This window comes from Amphibalanus amphitrite, unplaced genomic scaffold, assembly GCF_019059575.1.
Source record: "Amphibalanus amphitrite isolate SeventyFive unplaced genomic scaffold, NRLGWU_Aamphi_draft 001813F_arrow, whole genome shotgun sequence".
In the NCBI taxonomy this organism is placed as follows: domain Eukaryota; kingdom Metazoa; phylum Arthropoda; class Thecostraca; order Balanomorpha; family Balanidae; genus Amphibalanus; species Amphibalanus amphitrite.
In genome coordinates, this window is record NW_024883306.1 from 1 (window position 1) to 21,033 (window position 21,033).

The window sequence follows — 21,033 nt, forward strand, 5'->3', positions numbered from 1 at the left end:
ATTTGAGAGAGACAAGTTTAAATTTCATTGGATAGGAATTTGGACGTGTTTGCTGATATTCAGAGCGTTTTTCTGTTTTTTTGTTTAACGAGCCCAGACCTGAAAAGGCGATATAATTAACAGGAGTTCACCGTAAATATGTAATTTCATTGTGTTACGCGACCAAATGAAACTCTGCGTCACAGTATGCACTGGCGATGAAGCGTGTGTCAATGCGTTGGCGTAATAAAAATACCGTGGAGCCCTCACTTCACGCTAAGGATTCCGTTGTATCGTAATACCGTTGAGCATGGATGCATACAAACAGTAGTCGGATTCAATTTCATCGTAATATATTCGTAACAACTTCATTGTTTGGTGACACTGATTGTATAGTGAACATTACCAACGTTCTTTCTGTGCTACATAAGCATGGTTCAGTGTATGCGAGCTGTGAACATCCACTGTCACGTTGGATACATGTGATCATCGGTCACCCACCTTCAGTAAGGCACGTATGGAACCAGTCAAACAAGACCCGCGTCGCCGCCCGCCCGCCTAAGGAACGAATAGAAGCCGGCACCGGGGTCAATGTGACACGACTCAGCGTGGGATAAAATGTGACCCGGCGAGGTTTGGAGGGCAATGTCGTCCCACAAGAGTCAGGCAGTCCAACAATGAACACCGATACGAACAAAGACAGAGGTCAGGGTTGGAATGTGGCCTGGGAGCGATGATGGCTATGCCAATATGTAGTTCCATTATAGCTCTAGATAGAATGGTTCAATGACATCGTATGCTACGACTGGGGTGCGGAGTGGTTTTGTTTTGTGACACCTATTCTGATCGCTTGGAATATTTTCTTGCGATGAAATGTTATCAAAGGCTGATGAATATGACTGACATCTGAAAAAAAATCACAAAGACTGATTGACTTCTAAATTTTAGAATCTCATCAATGCCGGATGTATTTAACGTATATAATTTCCCTATGCCGCACCCATTTGCAGGACTGGTATATATCCGGCGTAGGGATCCCGTAATATGCATCAAAACTGGCAGCTTTCGCTTTTCGATGGAACATCCACGCTTCGAAACGAGTACCGTACGCGCCAGAATGCCCGCACCCCAGCTTACAGGACAGCTCTCTCGCATAATCAGTGGTCAAATCCGGCATTGAGTGAAGTCACGGACTTGAGACCGCGATGTCAGGACCACTGACGGGGCAGAAATCAGACGTCACCAGTCAGGTGTCGCCATCAAACCGAGGGTTTGGCGAATTTTCAGAGGGTTATTCTGTCACTCATTGATTAAGAAGCGATGCCAAGGGAGATTTAGTCGAACGCATCGGATATAATCCTAGTGCGACTGATTAAATATGAAGGCTGCTCGCTGATGATGCATGAATAGAATAAGTTTTCAAATACCCAGACGAATGAAATGAGTGTCACGTCAGTTACCAGGCATTGTTAGCATGTCTCATATTCACCGATCACTCTTTGAGCCGCAAAGTACTTCAAGGTAAGTACAAATTTAGAAACCCTGAAGCACCGCTGCACTGTGTGCAGATTGATACTTCATGGAAGCTAACTTGTTAAAAAGGATAATTTTCTTCTTCCGATCGATGCTCTATATGTAGAGTTCCTCCTTCATTTCAGTAGTCTAACTAACTATCTCAGCATATGTTCAGCAATTATGGTATCAGCGAAAGGAGCACGCAGAGAGTGATACAGCTAACGAGGCTCGTAAGTGATTAGGGCCGCGCTATTCAGTGACCACAAGCCCATCTGGTTGCAAATTGTGGATCACTTTCCTTGTCGGAAGAAGCGTGTCAATGATTTTGCGTCACTTTAAAAAAGAAAGTAGCGTCATCGCCATAGGCATTGGCACAGGTAGCCTATGCGCTGGCGTTTTCACTCTTGACCGTTTGCAAAGAGCTGATGAATAACAAATGAGCATAATTAGTGAAGTGTTTGTGGGTAGCTGTATCCTGTGTAATTGTCTCCGAGGATATTATTGCAGTGTATCATATTCATATAACAGCAATACAGTGTCGTGTGCAAGGAACAAATTATTCTAAAAGCCCAGAAACAAGCATTCTATCACCTCCATAAGCCGTTTAACCGATCTAAATCACCCCATACATATAATTACAGCGACGTTACAAATTGTTTCGTCACTCGCCGTATAACTCTCACTGTGAGCCATTGTCCGTCCGTGCCCAGCTCATCAGGCTCAGTGGCCTGTTCCAGAGTGCCTCTGGGCTGGCCCGCGGACCCGTCATCTAATTCCACTCCCTTCACCTGGCGGATAGTTTGTTCTGGTGTCTCCTTCGGGCGGGCATAATGGACCCGCGAGCCTAGAATGGGACGGAAGTAGACAAACCTGTAGAGCTCGAGGCTGGGCTCTCTCTCTCCCTCTCTCCCCCTCTCCCTCTCTCCCTCTCTCTCTCTCCCTCTACCTCTCTCTCAGTACTGACCACTCGAACAATCGGACATTCCACTAATGAATGCTAATGCGTCGCCGCTCGGGTCAAGCAGGACCGGAATACTTCGCCACAGTCTCACGCCTCGCTCAACGCCGCTTGGCAAGGTGAAAGTGTCGTTGACCAGAGTGAGGTTACGGCTGCTTCTCGGATAGGTAGTTACCGATATTTACATACACTTCGGTCAGCCGGCGGCGAGGAACTTAGCGGAAGTGGTTGATGGGGAGAGAGGTTTCTGTTTATACACGGTGCGTCGTATTCAGGGGAGAAGGATCGGACTGTTTGTCGCTAGATGAAAGGCGGAGAGAAGGAAATGAGAGGTGAAAATGCGATGGTGGAAGGGGAGAAATGTAAACACGATTTATATCATTAGGAACACAACTGACCTCACATAACCAACGGATGTAATAGTCAGAAGCGCTAATTAATTCGACATAATAGCTTAAAAACGACTTTTGCCTATTTATATTTTCATCACTGGATTTTTCATATTAAATTTATTTTTCAGCCTTATAAATTTCCTTAATTTAGTCTGCATTAAAAGCACATATAGGTAGATACTCATTTTATGCAGCGGTGGTAATGAAGTAAATTGTTCAACGCTTCTTATCAAATAATTCGTGTGAACTGGTAAGGTAGGAAACGTTCTACAAAAGTGCAACGTTACTCTAACATCAGCATCAACAAAAAACGTTTATTTTGCGGTTAATTCATTTTAAGTCTCTTTTTCTTGTTTTTTTTTTTATTCGACCGACTACGAGCTACAAACGGTACCATTCAGCGGCTGCGCTTCCTAATTTGTTTCCCATTAGGTACTTTTCACCTCGCCACATCATTCATTGGTCGGTCTGGACGTCAGATAAGCGCGGATCGACACCCCTGTGGTTACGGAGGCCTCCCTGCGCGCGAGGCGGCAGCTCAGATTGAAGACCGGCGCGGGATCAGGTGTTTATTAAGAGATCATTCCATCCGGCAAAATAACAGTGCGCGCCTTCATCAAGATATCGTAATCGAGACGATCAGGGATAGGAAAGTAGAATGAAATGGTGTGATTTCATTCAAGGCGATGAATAGCGCTCAGATGAAGTATAACCCATTGAAGCTGCTTGCATAGCAGTTGAGGTGAAACATGGCCCATTGCATTTGCTTAGCTAGGCATGCACCAAACCTACAAAGAACGAAAAACGTTTTATTGTTGAGATGCATCCCAGTAAATCAAAAGCGAGCCTGTTGCGTCAGCCTTCTAAAAAGTGGACTAGGATAAATATAGTGAAGGTGACTATAAACCGCATAAGAGTGACTTTTTTCGAGAGAGCTCACGACCTTTTTTGCTGTGAGCTGAGAGGCTTTTGGGGAGGCATTGTGCTGACTTGACAACTGGGTACCTATGCGGCGGTGGCTGAGCCCGTCCCGTTTGTTGTGACAGGCGTGCTTCAAATTTAAGCCTGTCTCAAATTTTGGCAAACTCAGAGAATCAATAACACTTAGCCGGAGATAACCACTTAAAATGTGCATTTTACGTCTTTTACGTCCGATTTTGCTTCTTCATACGCTACCATCAGCTGTCAAGGAACTCAAAGTTCTCCATATCCTCTGTCTCTGTCCGGGGAGAAGCTGGGTCGGGCCGTCGACTCACACCTGCTCCTCCCTCACATCCGGCGAAATCTCCCCAAAACGCGCCCGGGCACCGCTCGTCCGCGGTGGTATTGACCTTCGCTCCGCTTTCCCCGCGCGGCCGATCGACGAAATCGAATTCCTCGGCCGCCAGCTCGCACCTCGGGCGAGCATTATTCAAACGCGGCGCACCGGCGGCTAACTAGGCGCGGCAGCGGCGGGCAGAGTGGCGATTTGTGACGTCACGCCAGACAGCTGACCCAGAGAGCTGGACACGGCCGGCTCTCGGCGCGGTGCGGCTCTAAACGATGCTAATACGGTGCCCGCGGCCCGACGCTTTCTCGGCTGCTCGGAGACGAGCGGCGGGCGGCGGGCGGCGTCCGTTGACCCTCCCCCGTGACTGAGTGAGCAGGAGCTGCTGGGGGCAACTGGTCAGTGAGTTGGGTTCATCGGCTGGGCTCGGCTCGTTTAGTGAAAGGCCAGCTGGAAACGTTCGAGGGATGCCGAGGTGCATTACCGCGAGGCATGGAAATATCCGTCCCGGCCTCCGCTCCGCCCCGCCCCGCCTCCTCCGCCGCCTCTGGGTCTCAGCCTGAACCATCCGGCGCCTTTCTATACTCTCATCCTGAGATCCGGTCTTCACCTCGCCTGGGGACACCCTCCCTGACAGATTTTGGAGGAAACTTCCGAACGTGGCTGTCGTGAAATGTCCGCTGTTTCCTCCCAAGACCCAGCTGGCGAAGTTTCGGTGGATCAGCTTCTATCCCAGCCATCTGCCAGTCACGGTCACTTTCCGTCCGCCGCCCCCAGCCCCGCCTCAACCCCGCCCCTTACCTCCAAGTCGCCCATCCCCCAGTCGGAAGTGTTTGCCTTCTCGTCCGGCTTCGTTGGAATCGGGCGGGGGCGGAGGCGGGGGCGGGGCGGGGCGGGGCGGGGCGGGGCAGGGGAAGGTAGCGACGGAACCGACGCGATCACCTGTGACGTTCGTCAGCTCGAGACGATCAAAAGTCGCTTTTCAGTGACGAAGATTTGTCGATTCGTCGCCTCTCGAGGCACCAGGACGGACGTTTGTATACAAACACTAAAAATTGGAGAGTACCACGTGTCAAACGTAATGGGGGTTATTGATGACGGAGCGTGAAATGCCCAAGAGCGGGCCGTGTGCGCACATGGCCGTATTTGTGCGCTGTCCTACATGGGACCGATTTGTTTCGAGTCTGCGCACCTCGGACCACTCTGAGGAATGTGGATGTGCGCCGGCCGGACCAATGATTGGGGTCGCTTTTTGTCAGACACCTGCGAGCTGGGGATACCAATGGGGAGCCTCGCCAGCCGAGGAATCTAAACGGAATGCGCGTGCAGCAATTAGGTGGCAAAAACAAATAAGGTGTAGTGTAAAGCAGCGCCACAAATTGCACACACGTGCCGACGATTAACAATTTCTGCAATGGGCTTATTCGTAGGTATATTGATGTCAAGGCTTTATGATGTCTAACTTTTGCCCCTCAGCAGTGACGCATCAACATTCGAGGAGTTTCGCATTGATTTGATTTCAAATTTATCTGTAACGAAGCAACCATGTAAAAACGCGAACGGTCGATGATAATAATTAAATTGGTAAATAATATATTTTGTATGAAGCATAAGAAAATTGTTTGTAATAGCTGTATGACTCTCTGGCAACACCCGTATCCCACCCGTACCCGTAATACCCGTATCTCACGAGCCCCGTCACCCCGTTTGTCCGACAGTTCGCGCCACGCCCGCCCAGTTCCGCGGCGGCATCCCGGCCTTCTCGGCCGCCTCCTCCGCCTCGGGAGCCAGTCTGCCCACCAGCAGCCCTGCCGTCTCCGATACAGCCTCCGTCGGAGACAAGTCCACCGGAGACGACACGTCTCCCCAGCTGGAGACAAAGGCCAGCCGACCCAGGAAGCGCAAGGAAGTCGAGAAGCGCGCCTCCAATTCCAGCGGTGAGTCATGGGGGGGGGGGCTAATGGAAGGGGACGGGAAGCATGGCTGGATTTGCTTGTCACCCTTAGGCGATCCAGTCAAGTCAAGGTAGGCTTGGGTCACAAGTCAACGAACTGTGAAGCGGGATAACCGCGGTTAGGTTACCCAATTTGGCTACGGTTGACCCAGCTGTGACCGAACCACCACCCATTAACGGCTTCTATTATAACAACCGCGTGCCCTTGTCTCCCACACTCTTCGATCATCGGATTTAAAGTGTCAGTGCCGGTCGCGGTCGGCCGCAGTGTGGCACCACGCTGAGGGTTGAGGACCTGACCTGACCTGACCGGGCCGGGCCGGGGCGGGGCGGGCCGTCCTCCCATTAGCACCGGGTCGTGACCGGCGCCGTGCCGCGCCGCGCCGTGTCGTGACGAGGGCGTGACGCCGGCGACAGTGTCGTTACGGTGTCGTTACGGTGCGGGGATGCCGTCCGCCCGGGTGGAGCCGATAACAGTAACTGAGCTCGCGTCGTGACCACGCATTTCGACTCCGAAGTGAACTGGAATTTATGGCGCGCGCGAGCTGTGGTTAACGGTTGACACCCATGGTCGCCGCTTCTATTTCTTATAGCACGGATTGTTCGTTGAGATGTGTCGACAATTTGTCGCGCGTGTAAAGCTTCAACTAGCCCAGTGTCCCTATCAATTTGATGCATATCTAACAAAACGGCACAAATTTCATGCGAAATGCTAGGGACAACGGGAAAAATAAAAATAGCATGAAGACTTTGGAAAATATGATACGCTATTTTAGTTATATTAAAAAGCACATACAGAGGCACATTCACACATTCAATCGTAACTTTCTTTCAATCGCCTGTATGTATAATTGATGTATTTCTCGTTTCCCGCTTTAACACTTTTGACAAACGATGCAACGTCGTGCATTCAATCAGTTGAATTCGAGGCCCGATTGAGATGCAACGAAAACAATCGACACGGAAACTGTCAACAACTTAACCGTTCGTACCTCTCATTTCAATTCACTAGCATCGAGTGATTCGACATTCAACACGGAGTATGGATCCTTTCCCCAATTTGAATTCATGAGAAGTGGGTCCAAGCTCGGTACTGCATTGCTAAGTATGCGTGAGATTATCACTGTATTCAAAGCATAGATCAACGTCTTCCCTGCCGGGGCATAATCATCAGAAACACACCACAGCGTCCGATCATTGAGCGACCTCAGCCTGTGAGGAGAGAAGAGGTGATCGCTGTTGTGATCGCCGTTATCACTCGTAACGTTTTACGACAAATTCAAAAAAAGAGAAAATCAAACTACCGAATCGTTGGCCTGATTCGACTGAAAATGATAGAACGCACGGGTCATCCCGCCCGAATTCTTTATCCGAATTCCGCTCCAATTTCTGTGCTCGGCAACTCCTGGTCAAATCCGACCCTTATAATGCCTTTTCCGTGCCCGGGTTATGCAGGTGTCCCTCCCGAACTGTCCCATCTCGGTCCTGTTGCCGCCCACAGTCGAATTCCTGTCCGTCTGGCGACCGTCTCCAACCACAAACGAGGTCGTGGAGCATCAGATAACATCGCGACCCATGTCCGAGATGAAAAGGAACAAAATCTGCCGCTTGGGAGGTGCTCTGATTTTGTGTGTGTGTGTGTAGAATTTAAAAGGCAGATAGGGGAGAGCGGGGTCAAATGTAACACGGGGCAATTGTAACAGTGTTAATAATTCATAAACTTACCAATAGAATGAGCTGATGTTAAGACCGAAAATGCCTAATTCTATACTGCCTTTCCCAACGGAGTTTGAAGCGAAAGTGCCGGGTATGTCGATGGCTGTGCACAGTAATGTGTTTTTGAGTGCATTTTATAAATTTGCATACCGTTATATTTGATTAGCTCATTCCCGCCATTGAAAAGATATCGACTTCAGACTTTGTGTGAGCGTTGGCAGGCTTGTTGTCCATAAATTGAAAGCATTAAATGCTGTACATGCAACATCTTTATGCGCCAGTTTCGTCTAAAATATGTCAAGGCGCGACGGGGACAATTGTAACATTTTTGCAGGGGTCAAATGTAACAGGTTATAGGTCAGTGGCCATTATGTCAAAGTCGTCAAGTTTTCAAGGGAGATGAAACATTGCCAGAATTAAGAGAGCTGTAAGTTTTGTCGCAATCGGCAGCTTTTTACGCGATTTATTTGCGAAAAACCGAGGGAGAGGAGGTCCATACAACCCCTGTATAAGTGCGAGGTTTTAAGCCTTTTTTTCCTGAGAAGAACCGTCTCTACCAAGTCTGGGAAGATGAACAAGTGTTCAATACTTTTGTTAAATCAAAGTTTTGGGAAAAATTGTGTTGCTGTAGCCTGTAAATTAGCATGTTACAATTGTCCCCGGGTGGTGTTACTTTTGACCCCGTATCTGGGGTGGATTGTAACAGCTGAATTGACTTTTTCGGACAACAATTTTGACCCAAAAAATAAGTTATTTCGGGAATATTTTAACAGCATTTTAAAGACAAAACATCATAGTTTCTGAAAATAAAAGATAGAGTTTTATAACTGCAAACGTGTTTGCACCAGATGATAAAATGCAAAAAATGTTACAATTAACCCCGTTCTCCCCTAGGTGCCTTGAAAGTTGATAGAATTAATGTCATCGGCTTTGCGATAAAAATACATTTTCGGAGTGTTCAGATCGTTGCACACAAAAATAGTTATGCTAGCCGTTCATTATCATTCTATCTGTGCAGCGCCCGAGATGCCGAATGAATTTACCAGGACAGGCGTTTTCGGTCTGATAAGACCATCCCAGAGTCATTGGATCATACAACGATAAAGAGAGCAGGCTTTCGATATAAGCTTTCAATATAGCAAGGTGTAGCTCCTCGCAGCTGAACTATAAGCTAATATGAAAAGATTTCGAATAACTTCGTGAGCAGTGAGCACCCAAGAGCATGACTCAGCAACTCTACAATGGGTTGCACTCGCATCATATAATGGCTCCACAAAACAAGTGGCCTGACAGGTGGTTAAAAGGTAAACAATCGCCCCCACCATTGGCATTTTTGACCATGACTGGCTGCGGACGGCGAGGATCCGGGAAGCGGCCGCAGTACAGTGGCTGTCTGTCTGTCAGGTCGAGGGAGAGAGTCTCCGCGTCAACATATCGGCCGCTATCTTTCCGCCTCCTCGCCCGGCGATCTTCGCTGACCTATTGCCGTCCTCAAAACGTCCATTGTTGTCCTCTCGGGGCGCGCTGATGGTATCGGTCACGTGACTCGGCCCCACTATATCCGCCAGTGTTCCATCTGGGCGCACTGACGCTCAAAAGACAGGAGAAACGGCGAAGTGAGCCGAGGAGTCATGGTTTTCACCTGGAGTCTCGGGCCGTCTTGCCGTCGAGCGACGCGGGGGTCGTCTCGTCTCCCGCGGCGTCTCTCTCGCCGGTACCACCCCGGAGTCCCGTCTCTTTACGAGCCGGCCGGGAAGGCGATGTTTTCTGGACCAATTCTCCCCGTGTGATAAATTCCCGCGCCGTGCGGGCATGCATCACCCGTGCACGTAATCTCCTTGTTTTCGGTTCGGCTTTCGGTGATAAATTGTGGCACGGCGCCACTGCGGGCGAGCTCGTGCCTCGACCGCCATGCCACCGGCGTTTCCCCGACCCCCGACCTCGCCCACAAAAACGGACGCCAAATCGGTGACCCGGGGTCACATCACACGCCGTCGGTGACCCAGCATCCTTGGCAGCACCTGGGGCACCGCCCGCCCGCCGCGGAACACCCGCCTTCTTTCATAGCCCAGTCGGTCAGTCATTTGCCAATACCTCCGTCTGCAGTTAGCTTTTATTTGTAAGTCCTACCAACCCTTTCTGTCCGACACATCACGCTTTCTTTCCGGCCGCACCGTTTACCGCCTCGGTCACACGAAAGGGTCCGCTCCACTCGCTCCGGTGGGGAGCCGTGTGACAGCCCTGGGGTGCGTTCACGCACGTCTCACCTGCGTGACGCCCCAGTTCGGCTCCGTGGCGCGTGGTGTGACAACATTACAGAACTCGTGTGACCGGATGCTACACGGCGCCGGCCGGGGAGTGGTCGAGTCGCCGCACGGTAGAACGGCGACGGCCTATAGCCCGGGGCGGTGGACGGTGGAGGGTCAACGATGGGCAGGAGACGGTGGACGTGGTACCGCGTTCAAAACAGTGGCGAGCACTTATTCGTGTTTATTGTTTTGTGGTACAAGTTTTACATGAATAACTTCAAATTCATGCCTTACCGCACGTCACTTCTATTTGCGTCTATTTACATTAAATTACTGTGTACGTTAAACACAGACAAAGCTGTGTCATTTTCCAAAGCAAACAACCATGTAAAAGTCTCAATTACTCTCATCTAAGGACTAAGCAAGCTAACCTCAAAGCATATTTTATCGGAGGTTTCGTCTAGCGCTTGTGGCGTAATCTCCGTCTTCTCGTCCACTATTTGTCTTCACACTCTCTCGATTGTCTCGGTCGACACTCGAACCTCACCCAGTGACTAAATTCAGGTCATATGCCTCTCAGCCCACCACGTCGGCTGGCGAGCGGCGGGAGGTCGCCTTGCGCCAGCATCCGAGCTTTATTACAGTACCTGTAGCTCGGAGCTCCAGCGGCGCCTCTCGGGGTGTCTCTGGGGGGCGTCTCTGGGGGGCGCCTCTCGGGCCGTCCGCCGCTCCGGGCGCCTGACCGTCTGCTCTCTGCGTGTGGCGGGAGCCAGACAAATGGCCCACGGAGCCGGCAGAGCCAGGGTCAGCCCCGGCTGCAGCTCCTCCGGCCGGCGGGCCGGGCTTTCACTGCACCGTGCCACGCTGGGTCAGCTAATAGATGCCAGAGTTCACCCCAAAAACAGGCGCTCGATCAAAAACAGAGGCCTGACCTCTCGCAGAGTGGCGACCAGAAATGCCTGGGATGTTTTTCGGGGAGAAATTACCACAGAGATAGATCATAGCGGCTAATAGTTCTGTCCACCAGGGAAATGGTGCCACATTGCACTTAACGTCCAGAGCTGTGAGTTGTTTATTGTTAAAACTGTGTCAAAGCGCCATTTAAATGCCTTCTTTTGATGGGCTGTCAGAACTAGCTGCTCAAACGACCACTCAGTGTCGATAGTGATTGATCGGTTTGATTTCGGACAATAACTTACACATGTGAGCCGGCGACACAGCGTATTGTTAAATTGATTGATCGCTGGTATATGAAGTTGTATATAAAATAGCCGGAATGACTTCTAGGCCTGAAGGTATTCTGAATGTACGTACCACTGCATTGAAGGGCTTTATGGTTCGAGAACAGATGTGGTTGCTGTTTAAATAATTAGAAATGGTACATCACTGGGCTGAAATCGGATTAGAAGTCGCATGGGTCGAGTGTGTTCCCAATATTTTCAGTCCGCACCTGCCTCTTGTTTGCTGTGGTCGAGCACAATCCGCCATCCGTGACACTCCCTCAAATATCACCACCCGCAGGTGATATTTAAATACACAGGGAAAATCGTAAACAAAGGGGCTGTTCTCACAAACGGATATCATGCATGTACAAACGGATACCATACAAACGGTACGATTTTCATGTTCCCATTATTCATCAATATTAATTTGAACGTCTAATTCGCACCGTGACCGTCTCTAATACCTCTCATGTCTGTATCTCCCCACTCACCCCTCCCCTCTCTCGTCTACCCGCAGCGGACTCTCTGGTCTCGGAGCCGGAGACGGCGTGCTCCAAAGGTCACGTGCTGCCGCTGCCCGGTGACCCGTCCACGCTGCGCCGGAGGGAGATCAGTCAGCTGTGCCGCCAGGTGGAGTCTCTCCAGGGGGAGGTGCGCTCCGCCCAGCTCACCATCAGCCGCTGCAACGAGCGCGAGAGGCAGCTGAAACACAAGTGAGCTAGACGGGATGGACTGGGGTGGGTGGAAGTGGGGCTTGTAAGTTTAAACTCTTGAATAGTGAACGCGAGACCTCTTATTTGATTTATACCCATAATATTGTTTGTTTTTACGTTAAGTGAAAAGGCTTTGGTAAATGGTAACAGTTCATATAATTCATATTTCGAACTTGGTTGTGATAAATACATATTAAATACATATATTCTTATCCGAGGGAGAGGTGCTGCAACGTCTATTTTAATTCGCGAATGTCACTCCGACCTATTTATTTTGAAGTAGGCCCCGGTCGCCATCATCTCACGTGTGGTTTGACTGTTTGCTGTGACGCCACAAACTGCCTCGAGAGGTGTTATGACCACATCGTATGTAAGCCGTGCCTCGTTTTATTGTGCCGAGTTACGAAGTACCTACGAGTGGGAAATGATTCGATTCGCTCAGGCTCCTACGTAGCGGTACTGTGGGGACGAAACGGTGGGCGTGGGAACCCCGTTCCCAGGACGAGTTATTTTGCATAATTTCGCTTACGATGAATCGAAGCAGCCAACCGTTCAGTTGGGCATTAGTCCACGGTAATTTCATAGTCAGTAGCCCCCACATGCTGAGAAGCTTCCATAATTTCGCCGGCGCATTGATTTCACACCCTGTGATGAGCCTTGCCGGTCCGTTGTCGAATCGCTTTGCGGCGAAGCTCTCGCGACTGTGTCGACTTGAAGCAGATTGAAAGCCGCTCTCATCCCATTGAGGTTGACTAGTCCACACTCATGTCTCATGCGAGAGTTATGTGTTTCCACCTCACCGACTTCAAATCCGTGTCAGTCTGCTCCGCTCTCATCCATGTTTCACGATCTCCCGATCGGTCTCCGTTCAGTTTAATCCTGTTTACGCCCTGTCCCCCAAAGCCCTTCTCTTCTGCATATGCTCTTACCGTCGTTCGTATTTACGCTGCTTGTGAGCCCCAACTTTCTCTCTTACGCATTTTCCACTCCATAGGCCGTCCTACCGATCGTCATATACAATTGGCTTTGGACGTCCTCTCCCATATGATTCTTTGTTATATATTTTGCTATTTTTATGAAGTATTTGTCTGTACTTCTTTAACCGCGTGTCTGTCCCGGCAGATTATCTGAGCACCAGCGCTCGGAGCCGCAGCACCAGCCCCTCTCCCGGACAGAAAATGTCACCTGTATCGACATCGATAACCGGTCAGCGGGCCTGATCCGCCGTTTCGGGGCGCTCTACTCACACGGGAGAGCCGAGGCCATGGCTGCCCTGGACGCGCTGCCCGAGCTCAGGAACTCAGAGGAACTCAAGTCCAAACTGCTCTTCAGCGTGGTGGTGGTGAGTTAAAGATAAGATGTGCAGGGTTGTTTAGTCGGTATGTCGGTGTATTTATGTGGATGCCCGCCACTGGCCTGGAAGGTGTCGATGGTTTTGGAAAAGGTAATGCTCAGTGTTGCACATAGCGCACATAACACATTTTCATTTTTGTTTTGCTTTTATGTGCAAGATCAGCTGATCACGCACATATTTTGATATCACAATGATAATTGTCAGCAAAACTCATGAAATTAGAAGAGCGAAACGAGACCCTATCACTATATTTCCCTCTCGGTAGCATTCAAGCTGCTACGCAATATTTCAATGACAAGACACGTCTGCTTAGGTTTCATAAATTATATTTGAAACGTGTGCGTGACATTCATTTCTCACTATGTTCTAGCAACTTAGCACGTCGTTAACTGGTCTGTTATCTTGTTTGACACCGTCCAGAGCGTCGAATCACTTCGTTTTGAGCCTTTCCCTTCAGCAGACCTCGCCATGATTCATAGCAGTGCTATGTAATGGATGACCCCATCCATTACCTTTTACCGACAGAACAAATTCTCGTCCGAAGCAATTCCATGAAAGTGAACAACAGCTTCCTTTTCTCCGCGCGGCCTCGGTCCCGAAGATTGAGTGTTGTTTGGCACCCCGCCCGTTGACACTCTCCTACGTTCGGTTGATTTCTTACCGATATCATAATCATGTCGTCGGTCAGTGAAGCGAGAGAAACGCTCCGCCACTCACTCTCTTCTCGCAGACGGCTCCCGTTCGAAACACTCCCGATCGTATCCCGGCTTCTAAAACAGCGTCTCTGCGACACTTAAGTGAAAGAGAAAAAGATTATCCCTCGAGAAAGAACTCGAGTGAGAGCGAACGTCGCCTGGCGCCTCGTCCGCTTTGTTATCGATTTCTTCATGAATGGCCCATTCTTGCGGCGAGTCTAAGTGGCAGGAAGTGGTCATTACGTCTCTGTGGGACGGGTTACGAGTTTGGGTAATGACAGGCTTGTCAGAGCCGCTGGCTAGTGGCGTCGGCTGGAGTGGTCACCCGATCAGCGTTACCACGCCCCTGCCACCGCAGGCCGATGATGGTCAGTAACGACCCGTGACGATTCGTGATAACCCGTGACAAGCCGTGACGAACGGTGAGCGACCCGGGATTAGCCTGCAGCCGACCCGTGATGGGTTAATGACGACCCGTGACAGGGCCAATCTACGATCCGGGGATGACTTCATGTAATGGCTGTAACGGGGACGGGGACTGTCCGTCGAAAACCTGTGGATCTTTCGTGAAATGACGTCACAAGTACGCAAAAGTCGCGCGAGTATAATTGGCCAGCCACTCACTCGATAACGAAATTCACTTGGAATTTACTCTACGTCACAAGAAAAGTGACTCCGTACTGTCTCATACCTGACCTAAAGGCATGCCACATGGCCCAAATTCGCACACCTGACGTCGCGTAAACAGCCACTTGTTTTCCCATTATGTAGAAACGAGTCTAGAAATGACAGTCACGGGACTTCGGAGTCTGGCTGTTTGGAATTCCGTAACACCATCGGTTATGAAACTGAAGAGACCTTGTGCTGTTTTTCGGTTCATCGGTTATTGGCGCTGGTGTCTTCGTGTGACACGGTTTTATCGCACGAAACAAAAGGCGCCGGGACATCGATTTAATTTTCTCGCCAACTGGTTTCCCTCAAAACCTCGCATACCTACCTACTAACCTCTCAGCCTTTTTCAATTGTCATCGGTCTGTTTCGTAGGCATACTCCAGCCGACCCTGACAGCAGCTGATCAATGACCATGGCCTGCATTTCAACAAACTGTTTCCATTGTCCGACTGTTTCTCGTGTTTCGGCAGCCCTTTTCCATATAACCGTGACTTGTATGACCGCCCCAGCTGACCTGTGTCCCAGCTGACCTCTCCCCGTGTCCCAGATGACGTCTCCCTGTGCCCCAGCTGACCTCTGCCCGTGTTTCAGCTGGCGTTCCGCTCAGTGACCTCGGGTCAGCAGGCGGTCAGGGAAGTGGTCCGACGGCAGCTGCAGATCCCGCCGCCCCCTCCGGCCTCCCACCCTCAGCCGCCGGGCAGAGGGGACCCGACGGCCAGTGAGCGCAGCAACCAGCTCGAGCGCACCATCACCACCTTCCTCCAGCAGACGGTCGACACGTACGACCTCTCCAACAACGTGGAGGTGAGAGCTCGTCAGAGCAGTCAGGTCACCGGCGACCGTTTGAAAACCGTCCTCCGCCGCCGCGCCGAGCGAGAGTAGACCGGTTTTTAATCGTATTCTGCACGGCGTTTAGCGCCGTTTAGCGAACTAAGGACTTAAAGAGTGAAATGTAAGCCTGTTATCTAGTGATAATGTAAAACTCTGTTAGCCGCACCTGTCTAGAACAACTTTAGAAAGTTGTTAGAGCAATAATACCTACAAGACATATGTATGTAGGCATCAGGGATGCGGAGCCGTGGAAATTTCAGACGGCTCCGGCTCCGGCTCCGGCTCCGGAGAAAAAATCGGCTCCGGCTCCGGCTCCGGCTCCGGGTGAAATGTCATGGCGGCTCCGGCTCCGGCTCCGGCTCCGAGTAAAATGATCCCGCTCCGGCGGCTCCGGCTCCGGCGGCTCCGGCTCCGGCTTCTACTCAGTACATCCCCTATGCGATCAATTAAATACGGGTGGAAGAAAAAAGGCGATGGGATTGGTATACGTTGCTTCTGTATTTGTATAACAAGGCTATTTTGAATAGGTACCACATTGTTTTACGCCTTGTACTGTCAAACCGAACTAGGTAAATAATTGTTTCCTCTTAAAGGTAGTGTGCCAGCTTTCCTGGACCGTATGGAGTTAATGGCCCAGATAAGGAGAACCAGATTTTTATATCTTATCCATACCTTCAAAACTCATGGAAACGTCTTAAATTCTTCAAATTTTGAGTACCCTGCGAAATTCGCCCCGACGGGTTGTCGGTCGTACCCTAACCACATTTCACACCACTATGAACAATAAATGCACACACTGAAATCGCTATTACCGATATGCTCATCCAATCAAGTTTCGATAAACCCGTTCATCATCATCTCCTGCGGTTTCGAACACGCCTGTTAGGTGGTGCGGTAGACCGCGCCCAAAGCCAGGGCCCCGGTAACGTGAGGTAGCCGAGTCGGGGCAGCGTGCGCTGACCCAAGCCGGGGCCGCGCGTCCTCCCGGTGTCATGTGATAGCCCGGGGCTGCCCGCGGGGATGCGGTAGACCGCGCCCAAAGCTGCGGCCCCGGCTTGGGTCAGCGCACGCTGCCCCGACTCGGCTACCTCACGTTACCGGGGCCCTGGCTTTGGGCGCGGCTTCTGCTCATACTTTGTGGTGCGGTGGTGGTGCGTAGGGCCGCGCGCTCTGACTTCGGCCAAGAAAAATGCGTCAGCTGATCATTGTCATTTCTGCCACTTGCGTGTGGTGAAATGGGGTCATAACTTAAGAGACGGCTTTTTCATATCAATTATTTTACATAAAATCATATTTCAAACCATAAATAATGTTCGACTGTCAAATAAAAGAAACAATACCAATACAGGCTTACAGTTTAAGGTTCGACATTGTGTTGTCTACGATTAGACAGCTGATAACTCATTCCCGTACGTCGTAACTCTATAATCACCTTTTCTTATTGTCACATGTGCGCCGCATTCGCGATTGTTGCCGACGCCTGTTTGCAGCTCAGCCCACTACAGTTGTTATACATATCGAAAAACCGATAAACTTTTAGGCGAAAAAGGCACTATTCCAGGCCCATTTTTGTTTTTGTTTTTGCGATATTAGGTAAAAACAAAAGCTTCTTATCCTAGGAAAAATAAAATGGGAAATCTTTCAAAGGTGGCACACTACCTTTAAGAAATGGAGCCGGAGTCGCCCCTTTTTTGACGGCTCCGGCTCCGGCTCCGGCTCCGGGCTATATTGTTTCACGGCTCCGGCTCCGGCTCCGGCTCCGGGCAAAATATGCCGGCTCCGGCGGCTCCGGCTCCGGCTCCGGCTCCGGCTCCGCATCCCTGGTAGGCATAGTTTAAGTTGCATTTCCATACACGTGACGGATTCCTATTTTTGACGGTATCATATAACCGTTTATTTGTAAGATACACAAACATACCTATATAACAACTAACTAAGTGTATTACGAATCGTTCAATTGATGATGAGTGATGACCCACCACTCACCCACACTCATCTCACCCCATCTCACCCCATCCGTTTCCCGCACACAGGAAGTATGCAGCCAAATCTGGGCCACGCTGTACGACTACCCGTCACTGCGCACTACTGAGGGTCTACTCAGCTATGTGAAGGAGAGCGTCCGACTGGCCTGGGGACTGATTAACCAGGTGAGTGACGCAAAGCCAGCACTCAGCAGCGTGTGACTGAATAGTGCCATCAACCTGAATGGAACATTACCCCTCTCCCCATATTATTGTTCGGATCGTATGACAGGGATGCATCAATGCAGATATGAACTTCTCTTCTATAGACTGGTTGTGAATGTGATTCTAACCTTTGACTCTGTTGATCTGCCGTTTTAATTCAAGATGGAATTTCGAGTCATGGCTTGACTTATCTGTAGCTTGGATGTCCTTGCTTCATACGCCCCACGCCTATATAGTACACGCATGGAGCGCACCTTATTTTAACGAACCAGTGTCTGAGAATCTACCCAAAGCCCTCACCCCTCAGTATAAGCATCTGACCCGTTTGTCCAACCGCAGACGCCGCCGTGCCGTATCGAGTACGAGGTGCGTCAGTTCAGCAGCGACCTGCACGTGCGGCACCAGGCCTCCGACGCCGGCCAGAGTGTCGTGCAGACCTACGTGTGGCCGGCACTGATGGAGGAGGCGGCGTGCGTCCAGAAGGCAGTCGTCATCACGTGATGACAGTCAGAGTGGCACGGTCGGTCAGGCAGAGAGCGGCCGTGGAGGTGGGTGATGGCGACACGCGAGAGGCGACAGAAGACAACGACGACGACGACTGCGACGGCACCGACGGCCTTCGACGCTCGCGACGACATGCGACGTCCCGCGACGAGCCTTGCCCCTCTGTCCCTCCCCTCACTCTCTCTTCTCTGACTGTCGCTCTTTGGGACAGAGCTGCGTGCTCGTTCCAGGCAGACTTCTCTTACTGTACTTCACAGACAGACAACGACTTAAACGAATTAACTAACCAGCTTTTGAGACGACCGGCTAACCAATTGACCAAAGACGGGACAATTACTAACCGACTTCTCTGTCACTCAATAACAAAGACGAGACCAATTCTGACGCGACAACGACACTTGTCTACTCTAGCTGTCTTTCGTGTGAAATGTCGTCTTCATCTGTGACTGAATCATCTTCGACATTTGCATTGCCTCTGACGCACCATCGTGCTCTTGAGAATGACTCTTCTTTATGGATTGCTCGAAACGTTGTGTATTGTGTTGAATCATCTGAGTAGGTGCGTTTTCGGTCGTTCCTGAAATGCCGTTCGAGCTCTTGAGTAGATTTTGAGTAGCTTATCACACTTACCAATTTGATATATATGTTGGAAGAAATGTTTTGCAATTTGCACTTTAACCCTATTCCTGGCGGGGGGGCCTCAGGAGCCCCCCCCCTGAGGTTTTTTGGTTATTTCTCCCAAACGCGTTGAGCTAGGAAGCTCAAATTTTCTGACTTTTCCTAAAAGGCTTCTACGCAACATGTCTGAAAATTTTGAGTTGATCTGACCTCAGGTCAGGTCACCAGAGGCGGTTTGGTGACCCTACCTCAGAAAAGTTTGCAATCACGCCAGAGCTAGAGTTTTTGACCGATCAATTTCTTCTCTTCAGGCTTTAGTTAGGGTACCAGTATGTGCAATTTGTATATCTCGGAATTTTGATATCGGTGACCTAAGGTCAGGTCAATTTCGCGACCTCCCCATTATAAGTCAATGGGGGAAAAATCAACTCCCCGTTTTTACCACTAAAACGGGTCGGAATGGCCCCATATACCATACATGACTTCATATACGATCAACCTTCACTACCTTGAGGTCTGTTTTGCTGTTGGGCAGCTGTGAGGTCATGTGACGTCATCAAAGGTCACCAAAGGTTTTTGGCCAATAACTCCGTACAGGAACAAGATACAGACGCGTGGATGGTCTCATTGTGTTCAGCTCGTCAAGACGCATCGAATGATATACATGATGACCTCGAGGTCACGTGACCTGAGGTCAACCTTTGACCTTGACCTTTCGAGGTCAACATATATATCATTCGATGCGGATTGACGAGAGGATCACGATGATGCCCTTAGTTTGTTCCTATCTTGACTAATTCGAAAGTTATTCGAGAAAAACTCTCTCCATATCTAGCGCCGCCATTTTGACTTTTTCGACCCCTGTGACGTCATCTTTGACCTGACCTGAAAATGACCTTAGTAAAAATTGTAGATCTTGGCCGTGCGTATCCGATGCCGTTTACCGCTTGTCGCTATCTTGCTTCGTTCTCGAGATCTCAGGGGGGGCCGAATCGGCCCCCCCCCGCCAGTTTCTTGTCCCGGCGGAGCCCGCCAGGAATAGGGTTAAAACAAGGATGGGAGTCATAGCCAATTATACACCGTATATGTGTCAGCACTCGGCAAACATGCACTGTTTTCCACCTTATTCGTGAAAGATAAGCAGCACATATCAGGAGCTCTCAAATCTTCTCATTAGCTACAAATGACACTTCAGGAACTCTTATATTCAGTGATTTTGTGCCGTCCGTCCGTTCCCATACTTTCAAGTTGTCAAATGGCATGATCAAGACGATTTATATCGTATGCATTCATCTTCTTCCAATGCTTTCCAGCGTTCTCTAACTGGAGGGGGCTTGTTAATCCAACCAGGCGTACGATCGTTTCCCGCATCTTTCTATTTACTAACAACACCTCCCATCCCATATGAAGCTCCTCCCTAACGCAGACCTGTTTCCAGATACCACCTGGCGTCGGGGAATGTAACTACAAGTTTGGCGGCGGCGGCTGCTCGCAGAGGGCGCTGCCGTCGTCGCTGCCTGACGGACTGGACCGGACTGCGGACTCTCCGCCATCTGACGGCGGGCTGAAGACGGCCTGTCGACTACCGCTTCAACCGCAGGAAGCCACCTGCGGCTCAGAGGACTTCCGAACCAACTACCGTGCTCCCGCTGGCGTCTCAGAACAAACTTCTTCGCCTGACTTGTGACCGGCGTCTTTACTGAAGCAGCTCCGGCGTTGAAAGCTTTACATCGCCGAGAAAAGCAATTTTGTAATGTAAATACGATGCATTTGTACAGCTTATCTGTGAATACTCTTGTGAATAGCCCAACTTGAACTGTTGTTTAGCGTGTTATGCGGTTGTTATCCTGTCTGTTAGTTGTGAGAGTTACTCGCGTACGCTGTTTGTGGGGCACCGTCGCACCCCGCCCCGCGACCTTCGCTCGCCGGGCGGGCGTGCGCTGCCCCAGGGTGACACAGCCGGGTCGGTCGTCGACCCCCGGGCTCGCTGTACGATCCGACCGGTCACACCCGAGACCAGACGTCTGGGAACGTCTGGAACGTGACGTAACGTTCGACCGAACCTTCCGTGCCATCGACGACCGGTGCTTCCGAGTGTGCTCCTGTGAATGTTTTCGTGTTGAATGGTGATGCGCGTGTTGATCAAATGGGATGAAGTTATAAGATACCTTTAGCTACGGTCAACAATAAAGGATGGTGCTCCG

General features: G+C 50.3%; 1 protein-coding gene across 1 annotated transcript; it reads left to right on the forward strand.

The window, feature by feature from the left end:
• Positions 1–5,829: 5,829 nt before the first annotated feature.
• LOC122375297 lies at positions 5,830–20,442 on the forward strand (the record flags this gene model as incomplete). Its single annotated transcript, XM_043354600.1, has 7 exons — positions 5,830–6,048; positions 11,771–11,966; positions 13,089–13,308; positions 15,279–15,491; positions 17,552–17,668; positions 18,047–18,255; positions 20,268–20,442. Coding segments are annotated over 6 exons (1,127 nt in total), but the record flags the coding sequence as incomplete, so codon positions are not given.
• Positions 20,443–21,033: the final 591 nt, after the last annotated feature.